The sequence below is a fragment of the Pinus tabuliformis genome, chromosome 1_1, assembly GCF_031772625.1.
Source record: "Pinus tabuliformis cultivar Carrire ecotype Pingquan chromosome 1_1, CPIR1, whole genome shotgun sequence".
Taxonomy (NCBI): domain Eukaryota; kingdom Viridiplantae; phylum Streptophyta; class Pinopsida; order Pinales; family Pinaceae; genus Pinus; species Pinus tabuliformis.
The window spans coordinates 579,566,212-579,580,768 of NC_142297.1; the positions used below are offsets into that span (position 1 = coordinate 579,566,212).

The 14,557-nt window shown below is 34.5% G+C and overlaps 1 protein-coding gene across 1 annotated transcript; it reads left to right on the forward strand.

Moving 5' to 3' along the window:
* The first annotated feature begins 545 nt into the window (after positions 1 to 545).
* On the forward strand, positions 546 to 9,457 carry LOC149214572 (uncharacterized). The gene is made up of 3 exons (XM_089390926.1): positions 546 to 1,043; positions 1,135 to 1,215; positions 9,180 to 9,457. Exons 1-3 carry the CDS (start codon positions 562 to 564, stop codon positions 9,181 to 9,183), a joined length of 567 nt encoding a protein of 188 aa, XP_089247052.1. The 5' UTR covers positions 546 to 561; the 3' UTR covers positions 9,184 to 9,457.
* Positions 9,458 to 14,557: the final 5,100 nt, after the last annotated feature.

Here is a 14,557-nt window from a genome sequence, read left to right on the forward strand (position 1 = left end):
TAATGTCTTGATTGACATCCGCATCCGGGTTAATCAAAATGAATATTATTACCCATTAGCAAATTTATTAGAAAACAATATAAATCCTAATATCAATTTTTACTCCATCTAAAATAAAAATCATTCTAAATACCAAAATTAAAATGGTAAATCTATATAACAAATCCTGGTCACTATTTTCATTTACTTATCTAATAAAATCACCATGTTACAATTACTTAAATTAATCCATCACCAAAAATTAGACTTGATTTATGACTTGAAAGGAAGGCCATTATGACTTCTATCATCCCAAATCCTCTACCGTAGCTCTTCATAATTCTCACAATAAGAAATGTCGCTTTCAGTGTCAAACACTTCTCAACCTTATGAACCTATCTCCATCACCCCAGTAAGGGGAGAAAATGATTTAATGAACGATGCCCGATCTAAATATGAAATTTAATGTCAATAATTGATACAAGTACATTTGGGATTTATTCTTGCCTTCCCTATATAGGGGAGGGTCGCCATTACATGTGCGCCCTCCCCGCCACGTCAGATAACCACGCGTAAAAGCACATGGAGCCGGTACGACACCTGTCCACCGTGGAGCTCCATGTGTTGGCTACCTTATCAACCCATAAATCTTTGTGTTCGCGCCATTTCACAGGTTCGTTTGGGGTCATTGCTGCGATGTATGAGTTTCCCTTTGTGTTTCTGCTCGGGGCCGGTTGTTGGGCGAAGCCCCCCGCCGATTATGGCACGGGACGGCCCCGGAACCTGCGCACTTCGTCGTTTATTCGTGTGCTGTTTGAGGCGTTTGTTCGGTTGACAGGGTTTGTGGACCTGCGCGCTTCGCCTGGTATGCAGGTGCTGGTGCGAATGTTTGCTGGAGTTTCAGGGTTTGTGGTTGGCACAGCGCTTCTCCTTTTCTTGTGCTTTTCCGCCTGGAGTTCTTGGTCGTTCTGGAATGTCAGTTGTTTAGCATTTCTCTGTTGCTGGTCTTATTCGACGATTTTGTTGTTTGGGGAGGAGTCGGTCGCTGTTTTACTGAGCTCGAGGTCAAATGGTGTTTTGCTGTCAATTTGCTGTTTTGTGGTGGTGTTTTTGTGGTTTTCAGTTCCCTAATATATATTTTTCTTCTCGTTGCAGGTGTGCAGAACGTCGTTGCAGGTGTGGAGAAGGTCTGGCGAGCTCCAGGGAAGGTGGGGGAGGTCGGCGACCATGTACCCGGTAGGATTTTAATCCTACCAGCATTCTCTGTGTTTTTCAACACAACATCTCTATTTTTGGATATTTTGTAAACTTTTATGGCATTTTATGGCATTTTTTGGAGGATTTTTTTCCGAGGGTTTAGGGTTTATGGGATATTTTGAGCTGTTTGTTGTTGAAGGTTTAGGGTTTATGGGATATTTTGAGTTGTTTGTTGTTGAAGGTTTAGGGTTTATCTGAAATTTCGTTGTTTTCGCTGTTATCCTAGGCCGTCCCATGCTATCCTCGGCCGTCCGGTGCCCTCGCTGTTATTTTTGTTGTTTTCGGTGCTATCCTAGGCCGTCCCGTGCTATCCTCGGCCGTCCCGTGCCCTCGCTGTTATTTTTGCTGTTTTCGGTGCTATCCAAGGCCGTCCCGTGCTCCTCGGCCGTCCCGTGCCCTCGGCCCCCGAGCAGAAATACAAAGGGAAACTCCTACATCGCAGCAATGACCCCAAACGAACCCTCTAAACCCTCTGTCGCTGCTCTCAATTGACTTGCATAACTTATCTTCTCCTCGTCCGTGAAAGCTTCTGTCAGGAACTTCACTTTTTGTATTTGAAATGAAGCCTCGAAACCCTCTGTCGCTGCTCTCAATTGACTAATTTGAGTATATTTACAGTTTAAGCAAATTTGGGGTTTGTTTGGTTGCGCTGAAAATAACAAATTCTTTAATGGCCATATGTATGGGGCAGTGTAAGTCTACCATTGCAGTTATTTAACTATGGAGGAAGAGAAGTCCTGTTCGTTTTTGGAATTTGTTGGAATTTGTTACTCCTGGTTATTAATTTTGGTGCTTTTTGCTATGTTTTGCAATATGGATATCCTGTATACACAGTCCTTTTTGTTTCCATGCTGACGTTGCTCTCAATTGACTGATTTGAGTATATTTATAGTTTAAGCAAATATGGGGTTTTTTTTGTTGCGCTGAAAATAACAAATTCTTTAATGGCCATATGTATGGGCTACCATTGCAGTTATTTAACTATGGAGGAAGAGAAGTCCTGTTCGTCTCTGGAATTTGTTACTCCTGCTTATTAATTTTGGTGTTTTTGCTATTTTCCTGAACCTGATGTATATGTTTTGCAATATGGATATCCTGTATACATAGTCCTTTTTGTTTCCATGTTGACGCTGCTCACAATTGACTAATTTGAGTATATTTACAGTTTAAGCAAATTTGGGGTTTTTTTTGGTTGCGCTGAAAATAACAAATTCTTTAATGGCCATATGTATGGGGCAGTATAAGTCTACCATTGCAGTTATTTAACTATGGAGGAAGAGAAGTCTTGTTCGTTTTTGGAATTTGTTACTCCTGGTTATTAATTTTGATGCTTTTTGCTATTTTCCTGAACCTGATGTATATGTTTTCGGACCTCTGACATTTTCCTTTCCTCGAGATGTCTCGGACAGTGGCTGTCATATGCCACCCTTTTGTATCTTATGATGTTTTTTATATTGTCAATATAATCTGTGATGCTTTTTTCTCTGAAAAAAAAAGTTCACACATTTTACAGTCGATTCCAAAACCGGTTACTGATGGTTACAGAGATAAGAGAATAAATATTTTTAGTAATGAATTATGTTCTCATACATAAAATGCATTTCAATAACTAACCCTTCTCGGGCTCCAACGATAAAACCTTACTGTATCAGTGACTTTTCATTTTAATTTAATTAAGGACGTGGATCATGTAAATGAGCAAATATGACTTATTCCTAGGTCCTGCTGATTCAGTTGTTCACTTCAAAGTTCTAATGTAAATTAGTATATGATATAATAGTTTACTCATTGTGTGAATATCTGAAGTAGTCTCTGTTTCCAGCCCGTCTTAGGGTTCACTGACTAGCTATTACAGAATACAATGGGTAGAAATTGCTTTGTAAGCATTATGGTTGAAGCATGAGCTATCAAGTTGAATGATGTTCCTTTTGATAACGGTCCACTTATTGGAGCCATAAGTGAGTTTAGAGCTTTGTACAGTGCTGCAAATTTGATGCCTTCATTGTTGAGATCGAAGGCACAAAAAATACAATGTATAAAATGCTCTTAGAGAAAAGATCATCCAAAGATTAATGGGTTGAGTGTCAAACCCATCTCTCCTAACATCTGATGTCAATATTTATTGACCACATGAAAAGCCATTGAGCCATTAAGGTGCGAACTGTCTAGCCATTGAGCCATTGAGGTGTGAACTGTCCACTAAGTAGAAGAACCGAGACATATTAATATGGAACCACATATAGAAATCGAAAGAATGTTCAATACGGGATGATCAAGAGTATCTGTCTCAGGGTTTCCATCTGATTGTGAGGGAGTTGAGTGGACAAAGCTATACTTCTCCCTCCTTCACTTCCAGCGAACAAGGTCATCCCTCCAATTGCTCCCAAGAATGGGGCTTGCACATTCAGTGGCCTTACTGTTCATTTTAATTTAATTAAGGATGTGGATCATGTAAATGAGCAAATATGACTTATTCCTAGGTCCCTCTGATTCAGATGTTCACTTCAAAGTTCTAATGTAAATTAGTATATGATATAATAGTTTACTCATTGTGTGAATATCTGAAGTAGTCTCTGTTTCCAACCCGTCTTGGGGTTCACTGACTAGCTATTACAGAATACAATGGGTAGAAATTGCTTTGTAAGCATTATGGTTGAAGCATGAGCTATCAAGTTGAATGATGTTCCTTTAGATAACGGTCCACTTATTTAGCCTTTTTCATGCTCAACTTGATAATGAGAGCAACTTGATAATGAGTGCTCTCAATTTCTCAAGTGTCCCCTCAATGAATAAAATTATTAGTGGCTTTTTCACATTTAATAAAACTTATTATGAGGTACATTGCCTCCTCATTGATTTCTGTATTTAGCCTTTTTCATACTCAACTTGATAATGAGTGCTCTCAATCATAATAAGATTGTCTGGTCATTTGATTTCTATATTTAGCCTTTTTCATATGCAACTTGATAATGAGTGCTCTCAATTTCTCAAGTGTCCCCTCAATCAATAAAATTATTAGTGGCTTTTTCACATTTAATAAAACTTATTATGAGGTAGATTGCCTCCTCATTGATTTCTGTATTTAGCCTTTTTCATACTCAACTTGATAATGAGTGCTCTCAATCATAATAAGATTGTTTGGTCATTTGATTTCTATATTTAGCCTTTTTCATATGCAACTTGAAATGTTATTATTGAATCCCCAAACATCGCAGCAATGACCCCAAACAAACCTGTGAAATGGCGCGAACACAAAGTTTTATGCAATGATATGATGGCCAACACATGAGCTCCATGGTGGACAGGTGAGTAACTGTGAGCTTCGGCCCAGACGAAGACTACCTGGTGCACCTTGATTTTTTTTCATTGATACTCTCTCTACTGGTAGCTTTAGGAACCGTCCAAGTGTCTTCTCCACCCCTCCCACCTGCATGTCATTGCTTGGTACTTCCCTTTCAGTATCTGTTGGAACTGATTGAACCATATCATTATCTTCATTTGATGCCTCATTATGTCCTTCATCTTCTTCCATTGATCTATTGTCCACAAAAAAATGAACAATTTCACTGTTCAATTATACTGGTTGTGAGGGCATGTTCATGCTTTCTTCATTGGTTGCTGAGACACTATGTGCATTCATATTGATCATTGCTTCTGCTAGCCATGAAGGTGGGGTTACTTGGCTTGGCAATGTCAAATGGTCATTGTCAACTGCATGTTCAACAATATCATTAGCAATATCAGCAACAGGAATTTCATTTTCTTGAGTTGGTGGAACAATCTCCATGTTACTAGGAATTTGTTCATTGTTATATTGTGTTTCACATACAGTTTCATCATCTTCAGCATATAAGTGTCCTTGAGACAGGGAAATCATATTGCCAGCTGCAACAACATCATCTTGGTCATCTACTTCTTGCACTTCAACACTTGTTTGGACATTCCCTTCTTCCTGACCATCCACATGAAACGCTTGGCTACAACCAGTATCATGCATAAGAGCATCATAGTTCAGTGGCCAGATTCCTGTCCTCCTAAAGCCAGCCTTGATATTTGATGGTGTCAAAGCCCTTTTAAAAGCTTTACTTGCAAGCTCTGCTAGCTCAAACCTTTTCACCTCAACCCCTGGATTCCTTGCCATCCATGCAGCACGCTCCGATCTGAAATAGTTCTTGAAAGGGCCAAACACACTAACATCAAGGGGTTGCAGCCTATGAGTGGTATGAGCGGGCAATGTCAACAGGTCGATGCCTAAATTGTTTGCTTCCTCAATTGTTTGTACAGCCATGTGGCTCCCATGGCCATCTAATATCAAAAGGTGTCTGTTATTAGGCGAGACGCCACCTGGTACCGATGCAGCAAAGTGAAAAAACCAACTTAGAAACAGTTCTTTAGTCATCCATGCATGGGGATGTGCAGCCATGCATGCACCTAGTTCACAGTTCTGTATATAGTTTTTCAGTTGATTTTTACCTTTGAATAGATAAAATCCTGGGATTGAAGTACCAATTGCATTAACACAACATAAAATAGTTATCCACTCCCTGCTCTTGGGCAAAATCTTTGGCACATTTCGGCTCCCTCTCTTGGCAATTACCCGCATGCCACAATTCCTCCCTGCCTGTAAACCTGTTTCATCACAGTTCCATATATGGTCTGCTCCATAAGAATGTTTATCGTAAGCACTAGAAAGTGTGTCATAGAACTTTTGCACAACTGCAGGGCGCAAATTTAATGCTCTGTCTCTGTCAAGGCCCTCAGCAGTACGCAATACAAGTTCTGGATGCCTTTTTTTAAACCCAAACCACCATGATTTACCAGGAAACCCATCTTTGAATGGGTTTGGCCTCCCTTGACAGATTTGAGCAACTGTTGATTTGAGTTGTATCAACTCTAGCCCATGTCCCAGTTGGGCCATCTCTTTACACCACTCAACCACCTCGGCCTCCTCCTCCTTAGTCATAACTGTAAGAGGCCCTCTACGTTTTGTATGAGTCAGTCCATTTATCCAATAATGTATTGATGAGGGAGGAATACCATGTTTTTTTGCAGATGCCCGAACTGAGTATCCATTAAACTCTATGTCGTCAATTGCAACTAACATTTGTTCTTTTGTCCATCCTCTTATAGCACTGATCTTTTTAGTTGAGCTTGCCCCTTGGACTGTTGTTGATGGTGGTTCTGTGGCTGATGCTGTGTTAACATCAGCGGCTGTCACATGGTCATTTTCAACAATGTTCCCTGGTGCATTGCCGGCATTGACATCAGCTGGCCTGTCATCATCGGACGATGTGCATCGCAGCTGCGCACCCTTGTCACTCTCCTACCACTTCTCCTTGTACGAGCAGAGTAACTTCCTTTTGCCATAGATGCAACAACCTGTAAAATTATTGCATGCATTTAGACATTAGAATATATGTCAAATTATGCTTTATTACTTCTGCAAAAATTACTTTTTCTCTATTACAGGAAATTATCAACATGTATGTTGCATTTAGACAATAGAATATATGTCAAATTATGCTTTATTACTTCTGCAAAAATACTTTTCCTCTATTACAGGAAATTATCAACATGTATGTCACTGTTTTCATGTATCATTTTCCATTTACTTTCAACAGCTTTATACAGCTAAACCAATAAGGTATGTAAACATGTATGAATTACGTCATTCTCCTTATATCTGTTAAAGATTAGGGAATACAGGTAATAAGTAGGTCTATTCAATATGTACTTACCTTATAGAGTAGAGTGTAATCATTACTAATGGTTGAATCAGTGCCATAAGTAGAACCATGGAAATCAAAGTAATGAGGAAACAGAGCTTGTTACATTAGGATATGCGTATACAGTGATTACAGTCTATCCATATGTATTACATTAGGATATACATATATAGTGATTACAGTGTATCCATATGTATTGATTATGTATCAGAACACAGTAGTTATGCAATTAGAACACAGTAGTTACATATGACTCTTTCTAACCATGCTTGTTTACCTAATTGTGTTTTCTCATTATCTCAAATCTTACAGTCATCTAATCCAATAAAGAGAAATGGTCATCCGCTCGGGCTTCCATTCTAAGAAACCATTCCTCAGTTCTATGGTCCATTCATCAGTAGTAGAAATTCACTTATTTGCATTCTTTCGACTCAATATCAAAATTTTTGCTTTCTCAATAGCTTCATGCTTCTGAAAATACATGTCTTTCGATTATGTTTCAATGTCTTTCGATTATGTTTCAATGTGATGTTTCAATGATGATTGTCAAGGTCTGAAAATATGTGAAAAATTACTAAGTTTATCAGAGTCATTAAAGTTACAATTCGTTTTTGTTCTATGTTTTAACTCATTCTGCATAGAACCCAAGCCATAATAATCGCTCAATTCCTGTAAGCTAAGCTTCAATTCCTGTAAGCTAAACAAGCTATGACTATAGTACTAACTGCCTTTTTACTACCTACCTTTTTTTGCATTGCATCAATCTTGGGCTGGAAATGGTTCGAATGCTGGCTTTGATTCTGATGCTATTCAAGGTTAGACTCGGTCTCCGATTGGATATGGCTAGGGAGATGAAACTATATAAGGAACAGGAAGGGATGTGGGGATTGCTTGCTTGGAAGGATAGCGAGTCATGTTTCTTCTTCCAGTGATTAGCTATTGGCTATGACTACAGTACTAACACGACATACGTAACCTCTGTGATATGTAAGCTGTAATCACTATTACATTTGATTCTATGGTCTCCTAGGTGTCATAGACAATCGGTTTTACTTCAGTTTAATCGAGTTTCATTGCAGTCATTTATTTTTTATATTTTTCATATAATTTATTTAGTTATTTTGAATATTGTGAAGAACAATCTCTGCTCCAAGATTTCTCTCCATTATCTGTGACTTAATTTACAGAGCTGAGTTATGTAAATCCCCATTCCTTTGGTCCAACTTTTACAACTTCGTATGGCTCGGGCTCTCCATACCCTAAGGTCTCGAGCTCAACGAGGTGAAAAGATATGAAGGCCAATAAGACGGTCATCTGCTATGTTACTTATAATTGTGTTTTCTCATTATCTAAAATCTTACAGTTCTATGGTCCATTCACCAGTAGTAGAAATTCACTTATTTGCTCTATGTTTTAACTCATTCTGCATAGAACCCAAGCCATAATAATCGCTCGCTCAATTCCTGTAAGCTAAGGTGTAAGCTAAGGTTCAATTCCTGTAAAGTAAACAAGCTATGACTACAGTACTAACACGACATACGTAACCTCTATGATATGTAAGCTGTAATCACTATGAAGCTGATGATATAATAAGCTAGAACACATACATAAACTCTGTATAAAAAAGGTTAACTGTAACTGTATAGGTTAACTGTCACCCTATGGACAGAACTGTAATGTAAGAAATCTGATAAATGAAAACAATGAAAACAGAACTGTAAGAAGAATGAGTTGTAATTCATATAACTAACTTGAATATATTGGCCACTGTTTTGTGATGTTGTCTTCAAGTTTGCTGAATAGTTTGAAAGCATAAGATGAACTTCAACAGTGGGTGGACTTCTTTTATAGTTTTGGGGACTTGATTTTAATTGGTGGACATGGATGCACATGGATTGCAATGGCTTCATTTTGAATGTGTGGTATGGATTTAATTTGATGTGATCTAATGGTTGGGAATTGTTTATTTGTTGATCCATGTGCTTTGATCTGTTTTAATGAGAAATAGAGTGAGATGGGTGTCATTTATTGCAGTTATTGGGTCTGGGTATCATTTATTGAACAAAGTGGATTTAATTGTTATTGGGTTGGGTGTCATTTATTGAACAAAGTGGATTTAATTGTTATTGGGTTGGGTGTCATTTATTGAACATAGGGTGTTTAGCTGTTGAACAACACAGCAGTTATGCTGACATACATTCCTTTTGTTATGTGCAGGTAGGCATATTTATTTGGGATGCAAAGTTGCAGTTCTGATGAGTGGGGGTTGAAGTGACTGCTGTTTTGTACTTCTGGAATAGACCAGTTTGGAAGCCTTTATGGCTCTAGCTGTTTTCTACTTGGGTCAATATGTTTTGCAATATTAAGTAGTAAAATACTATTTATGGACAGTTGTGGGCCCAGTCAATGTATGGGTGATTTTTGGACATAATTTAATACTTATTTATACATAATGTTATTTATTTCTGTCTAAATTTTGGTTTCAAAAGTCTTAATCACTGGTGGTTTGGTGGGACCAGTATTATATCAACTACTGGTCCCTGCACAACATTAGGAATCTCTCCCCTATGCTTACCAATTCGTGTCAATAACATTTTGTGTATAATTAATTATTTCTCTTTAATGAAATTAATATATATGTTTACCTGTTCGTATCAATAATAATAACATTGTGATTTTAAAAATAATTTAATTGATTATTTATTTTTAATTAAATTTAATGTTAAATTTAATATAGTAATGGTTATTGTTTATGAAATTTAGGATAAACAATGATGGGCGTACTGTTAAGTCGTTTTATGATATGAAAGTCACTAGTTTGAAACTTTGTAGGTAAATATTTAGTTATTTGTAGGGTTGGTGTGGCCTAGGCCAAGTGTGATTTCTGAGTACTTTTGACAACTTAAATGCCCTTGAATCCCAATTTCTCAAACAACAAATCAAATCTAATATAATATATGATAAACTCATACTACTTAACAAACAAAAAAATATATATCAATAATTAAATAATATCAATAACAAAATTAATAATATTTTAATTGAAAATTATATATATATATAAAATAAATTTTAATTTTTATATAAATAATGTTAAGAATAATAGTTGCAATATTTTATTTCATTAAAATTGAAAACTTTATGTGAACTTTCTTTCCATCAATAATAAAAGAGGAGTTTTTATTCCATAACACAGTTAAGGGAATATCACCTTTAATAAATTTTTATTAATTTATATTATGATATTTTGTTATAAAATATAAATAAATTTCAATTAAATTTAAAATTATTGATTATTATAAATTTAATATTAGTTTATTGAATTTTAATTAAAAATTAATTATTATATTTTAAATTTAATTAATCAATATTTTATAAATATTAGTTATTTTATTTTAATTTTTAAATTATTATTATAAAATGAGATTTAGTTTTTTCATATGTAATATATTTAAGAAAAAAGAAATTTTTATTTTTATTTCTAGAATTGTAAATTTTATAAGCCAATTTTTTTTTCCTTTACTTATTTCAAGTTTAGTTTTTTTTTCACACTAATATTAATAAATAGAAAATTTTATTTAATTAATTAATTACTTTATATATTTATAAATAATAGTTTGTAAGTGAAAATACTATAATTATCTAGACATTACATACAAAATGTTTCGGATATGTTTATAACTAATATTGAGTTTATGTATGGACCAACAATAAGATATATTAATGTCTATAGGTAAAATAATTTATTACTTTTGATGTGTACAAATTCTACAAAATAAATTAGAGAGTCTAATAACTTTACCAAACTTTACAAGAGAATCTACTCTAAACTTTACAAAACTTGAAAATTTAGCAAAAGGTATGTTTATTAATGATCACCTTTGCTCATATTCATTACCGGAGTTAGCAACATATTATATTATGCTTCCAAGATGGTCTTTTGATGTTAGTGCTGCAAAAGTGTGTCCACAATGGTTTCTACATGAGATACTACATTCTATTCATTCTCATAAACATTAGTATTCACTCTACAAATTGATGCCCTATTTGCTTGGATACCTTCTTCATGATTTTTCAAGGTCTTTCCAATCTCCTTCAACTCTTAATAATAGATTGTGAGATTATACATAGAATGATAACTCACCTTCGACATCTCCATAGAACAATGTATATCTAGACACTTTAGTGAGCAAGATACTGAAATGAGGAGAGAAATAAGAAGAATCACAATTGAGGGGTCGAAAGGTCTTCACTAAAATTTAGAAAAACATATTTGTATCCCAAGAACAGATGAGAAAGCCACTTAAAGGGCAAAGGAAAGACCAACAACAACTAGGAAAACAAAAGAGTTTTTCCAAGACCCAAAACAAACACTATAATTTAACATTCATGAATTGAAGGATGGACCGATAGATTTCCTACAAAAAAACTAAGATCAACAATAGGGAAATAATAACTAGACTTGAAAGCCCACATAATAGGCTCACTAAAATTCTAGAGAGAGTTCAAATACCAATAGACTTGCCACAACTCCATCAAACCAATACAATTTCCTCCATAGAGCTATCCAAGTAATCCTAGTGTGATTGAGAATTGCTCTAAACCCAAACACATAAACATAGTAATCCCAATGTGTTTGAAAATTACTCTAAACCCAAACATATAAACATACACATCTGACTAATGATAAGTGGGAATAAATCCCGATTCTTGTCTCGCAACATCCCAACCTACCGTTGTGGGCCACACATTGAGCTCTATGGTGTCACAATGTTTTTATAAGTGGCTCAAAAATTCTTGATACTATTGAATGAGTTGATTGAGATGATTTTTATTAATGTTAATGACAGATAATTTTAAGAAGATGGTTTTGTTAGCTAAATGACCTACAATTTGATATTCTCATGAAAAATATGGAAAAAGCATATTCAAATTAAATTTAGATTTTTTTTATAACTAAATTAAACATTTCCTTCAACAACACTAATCTTAAAGTCTATTTTTCCATAGCTAACCTTAAACCCCACCACTGTAAAAAATTAATTGCTATTTTCCATTCTTAACTTTAACCATTACATTAATACATAAACTTTTATTAAATTATTTAATATTATACTCAAACATATATACATATCAGTGTTATTATTCCTTCTTTAAACATCACAAATGCCACCCCTTATTCCTAATTTTATTAATGGTAAATTTTATTAATTACAATAAATATAACCTTTAAAATAAATTTATTATTTTTAAATAATATATCTATATAAAATCAGCTATCAGCTATTTATAGCTTATGGTGGGGAGTTGCTCAAAATTTGCATTTAGAACTTGTTACGACACTGGATCATAATAATTATTTAGAGTTTTTTTTCTTCAGATGGCCTTTGTTCTTTCTTCCTGCATTGAATTAATATGGTTCTGACCTGTAAATTAAATCCACACCTTCAAACTGTGAATAATGTTTAGATTTTTCTTTTCTGTATTTTGAAATCACCTTTGCTTTTTCCCTCTGCACTCCATTAATATGGATCTGACCTGTAAATCAAATTTGCACCTTCAAACTTTGAATAATGTTCGAGAGTTTGTAAAATATATTAGTTATTATTAATCACAGAAACACCCAGTAAGTAGAGTTTTATAATAATATTACATTCATTTCTTTATTATATAGATATATGTAAGGTGAAACTGTTATATAAATGACTACCAATTATAAATAACATCAGTTATATAATCTAAAATATAATTTAAAAATATATTTTTCTTTTAATTGTTATCACTATTCAACCAACAAAATATATAACATTTAATTTAGATTTAGGAGAAAGTCAGCCTTTCGAATCAGAGATTTTTTTTGAAAAAACACAAATTTTATATTATGAAAATAAAAATGAGTTACATCATTCTTGTTTTTGTATTTATTAGATTTTTCATTTTCTTACATCAATATTATTATTTTGCTTTTTATCTTTGTGTTTTTCTCTTCTTTACATAGTTTTGTATGTCCAACAAAATACCTTCATAGTAATATGAATTACATTTCGGAATGTGAACAAAAAACAAAATAGTTTTTGCACCATTTTGGAACTGCCTTTGTCACCTATTTTGCCTTCTAGTAATAATCTATGTTGCCAAACATTGGTGAGGATATCCTGCTCATAAACAGTGAAAAAGACTTACCTTGTACCATAGTGATGCTCCTTTTTATTAGGTTGTCTGCAATAGTATTTTATTCTCTATACATGTGCTGGAAAGAGATGTCATGGAAGGAGCTTACCAGTGACCTGATATGTGTCATCCAGTTTGATAGAATTGGAGGGTTAAAATTTGTATAATCTTTTACCTAGTCTATAATACCCTTTGCATCCCCATAAATTTGAAGATGTTCCATATCCAACCATTTACCATTAGTGATATAAATGGCCAGTTTCTATTATGATGTATGCTCCACAGCCACATTTCCTCTGTTGACAGACCCCATGAAAAAACATTAGGAAAATTTCTGTCAATATTCTTGAATTTAGGCATTCTTTTCTGTGTGTTTTTTATCCTGATTCCACATTCTTAGTAGTATGCCACATATTGTAGAGTGGCTTCCCTACCACTGGCTCTTTCATCTCAAATATTTTAGAGTTTCTAAACCTCCAAATAGTTCATATAATGAAAAATGAAAGGTAACCATGTGTACTCTGGTTTTTTATCCAATATCCCATACACTTTGCCAGTATTGTATGCACTTTCAACATGCCAATGTTTAGAAAGTCCAACACTCCATCCCATACTGCCCTTACAAAAAGACATCTTATCCTCAACTTTCATTCTACACATGTGACAAATATTGGAACCATTAAAACCCCTATCCCATATAAACTAGAGAGATTAAATAATAAACTTATTAAACTTCTATGGTACAATGACTTTGACAGCCATGCTCATGATTCACTCAAAAACTCCTTTGATCAGATACACTAGTTCTGCTAAATTCTGATAGCAAAGTTTTTCATTTATTTGTAAGTGCTGACCTGATTTTGATTGTAAATTTCCAACCTATTTGGGAATTTGATAAACAATAAGCCAGTCAAACAATTAACCTAACTACTATACGTGAATATTCCAGAAAACTCAGAAAACTCCAAATTTTGGGACTTTGATACAAAATTTGACACAATACTGCTGTAATCGACGATGAGGAAAACATAGATCATAAAATAAATTATACGAAAATCTACTATCCCCGCACACCATCTTCCTGGGTCCATCAAATAGAAATTCATTCATGTCACAGGTCCAATTTGATGTAACAGCGAATGAATAAACGTCTTCAGTGTAAGCTTCAATCAAATTAAAACATTTTCCCAGATTTGATTTGATGCAATAGTAAATGATTAAAGAGTCGTTAGTTGTGGACATTCACATAATTTCATGGTTGTCACACTGAGCCATACTGAAAAAGCTTTGCAAAGAAGTAATGAACAAACACTAGGAATCTGAAACATTTTTTAGGTCATATACAGTAAGATTAACTTCACTGATACACACCATCTTTTTTTTCAAGAGATAATTTCATATCAAAATACCATAAAGAAAACATA

Coding starts and splice junctions, on each gene's coding strand:
- LOC149214572 (XM_089390926.1), top strand. CDS start 562: ATGGAGCCGGTACGACACCTGTCCACCGTGGAGCTCCATGTGTTGGCT. Junction 1,044..1,134: donor GCTGTTTTACTGAGCTCGAG/GTCAAATGGTGT, acceptor TTCTCGTTGCAG/GTGTGCAGAACGTCGTTGCA.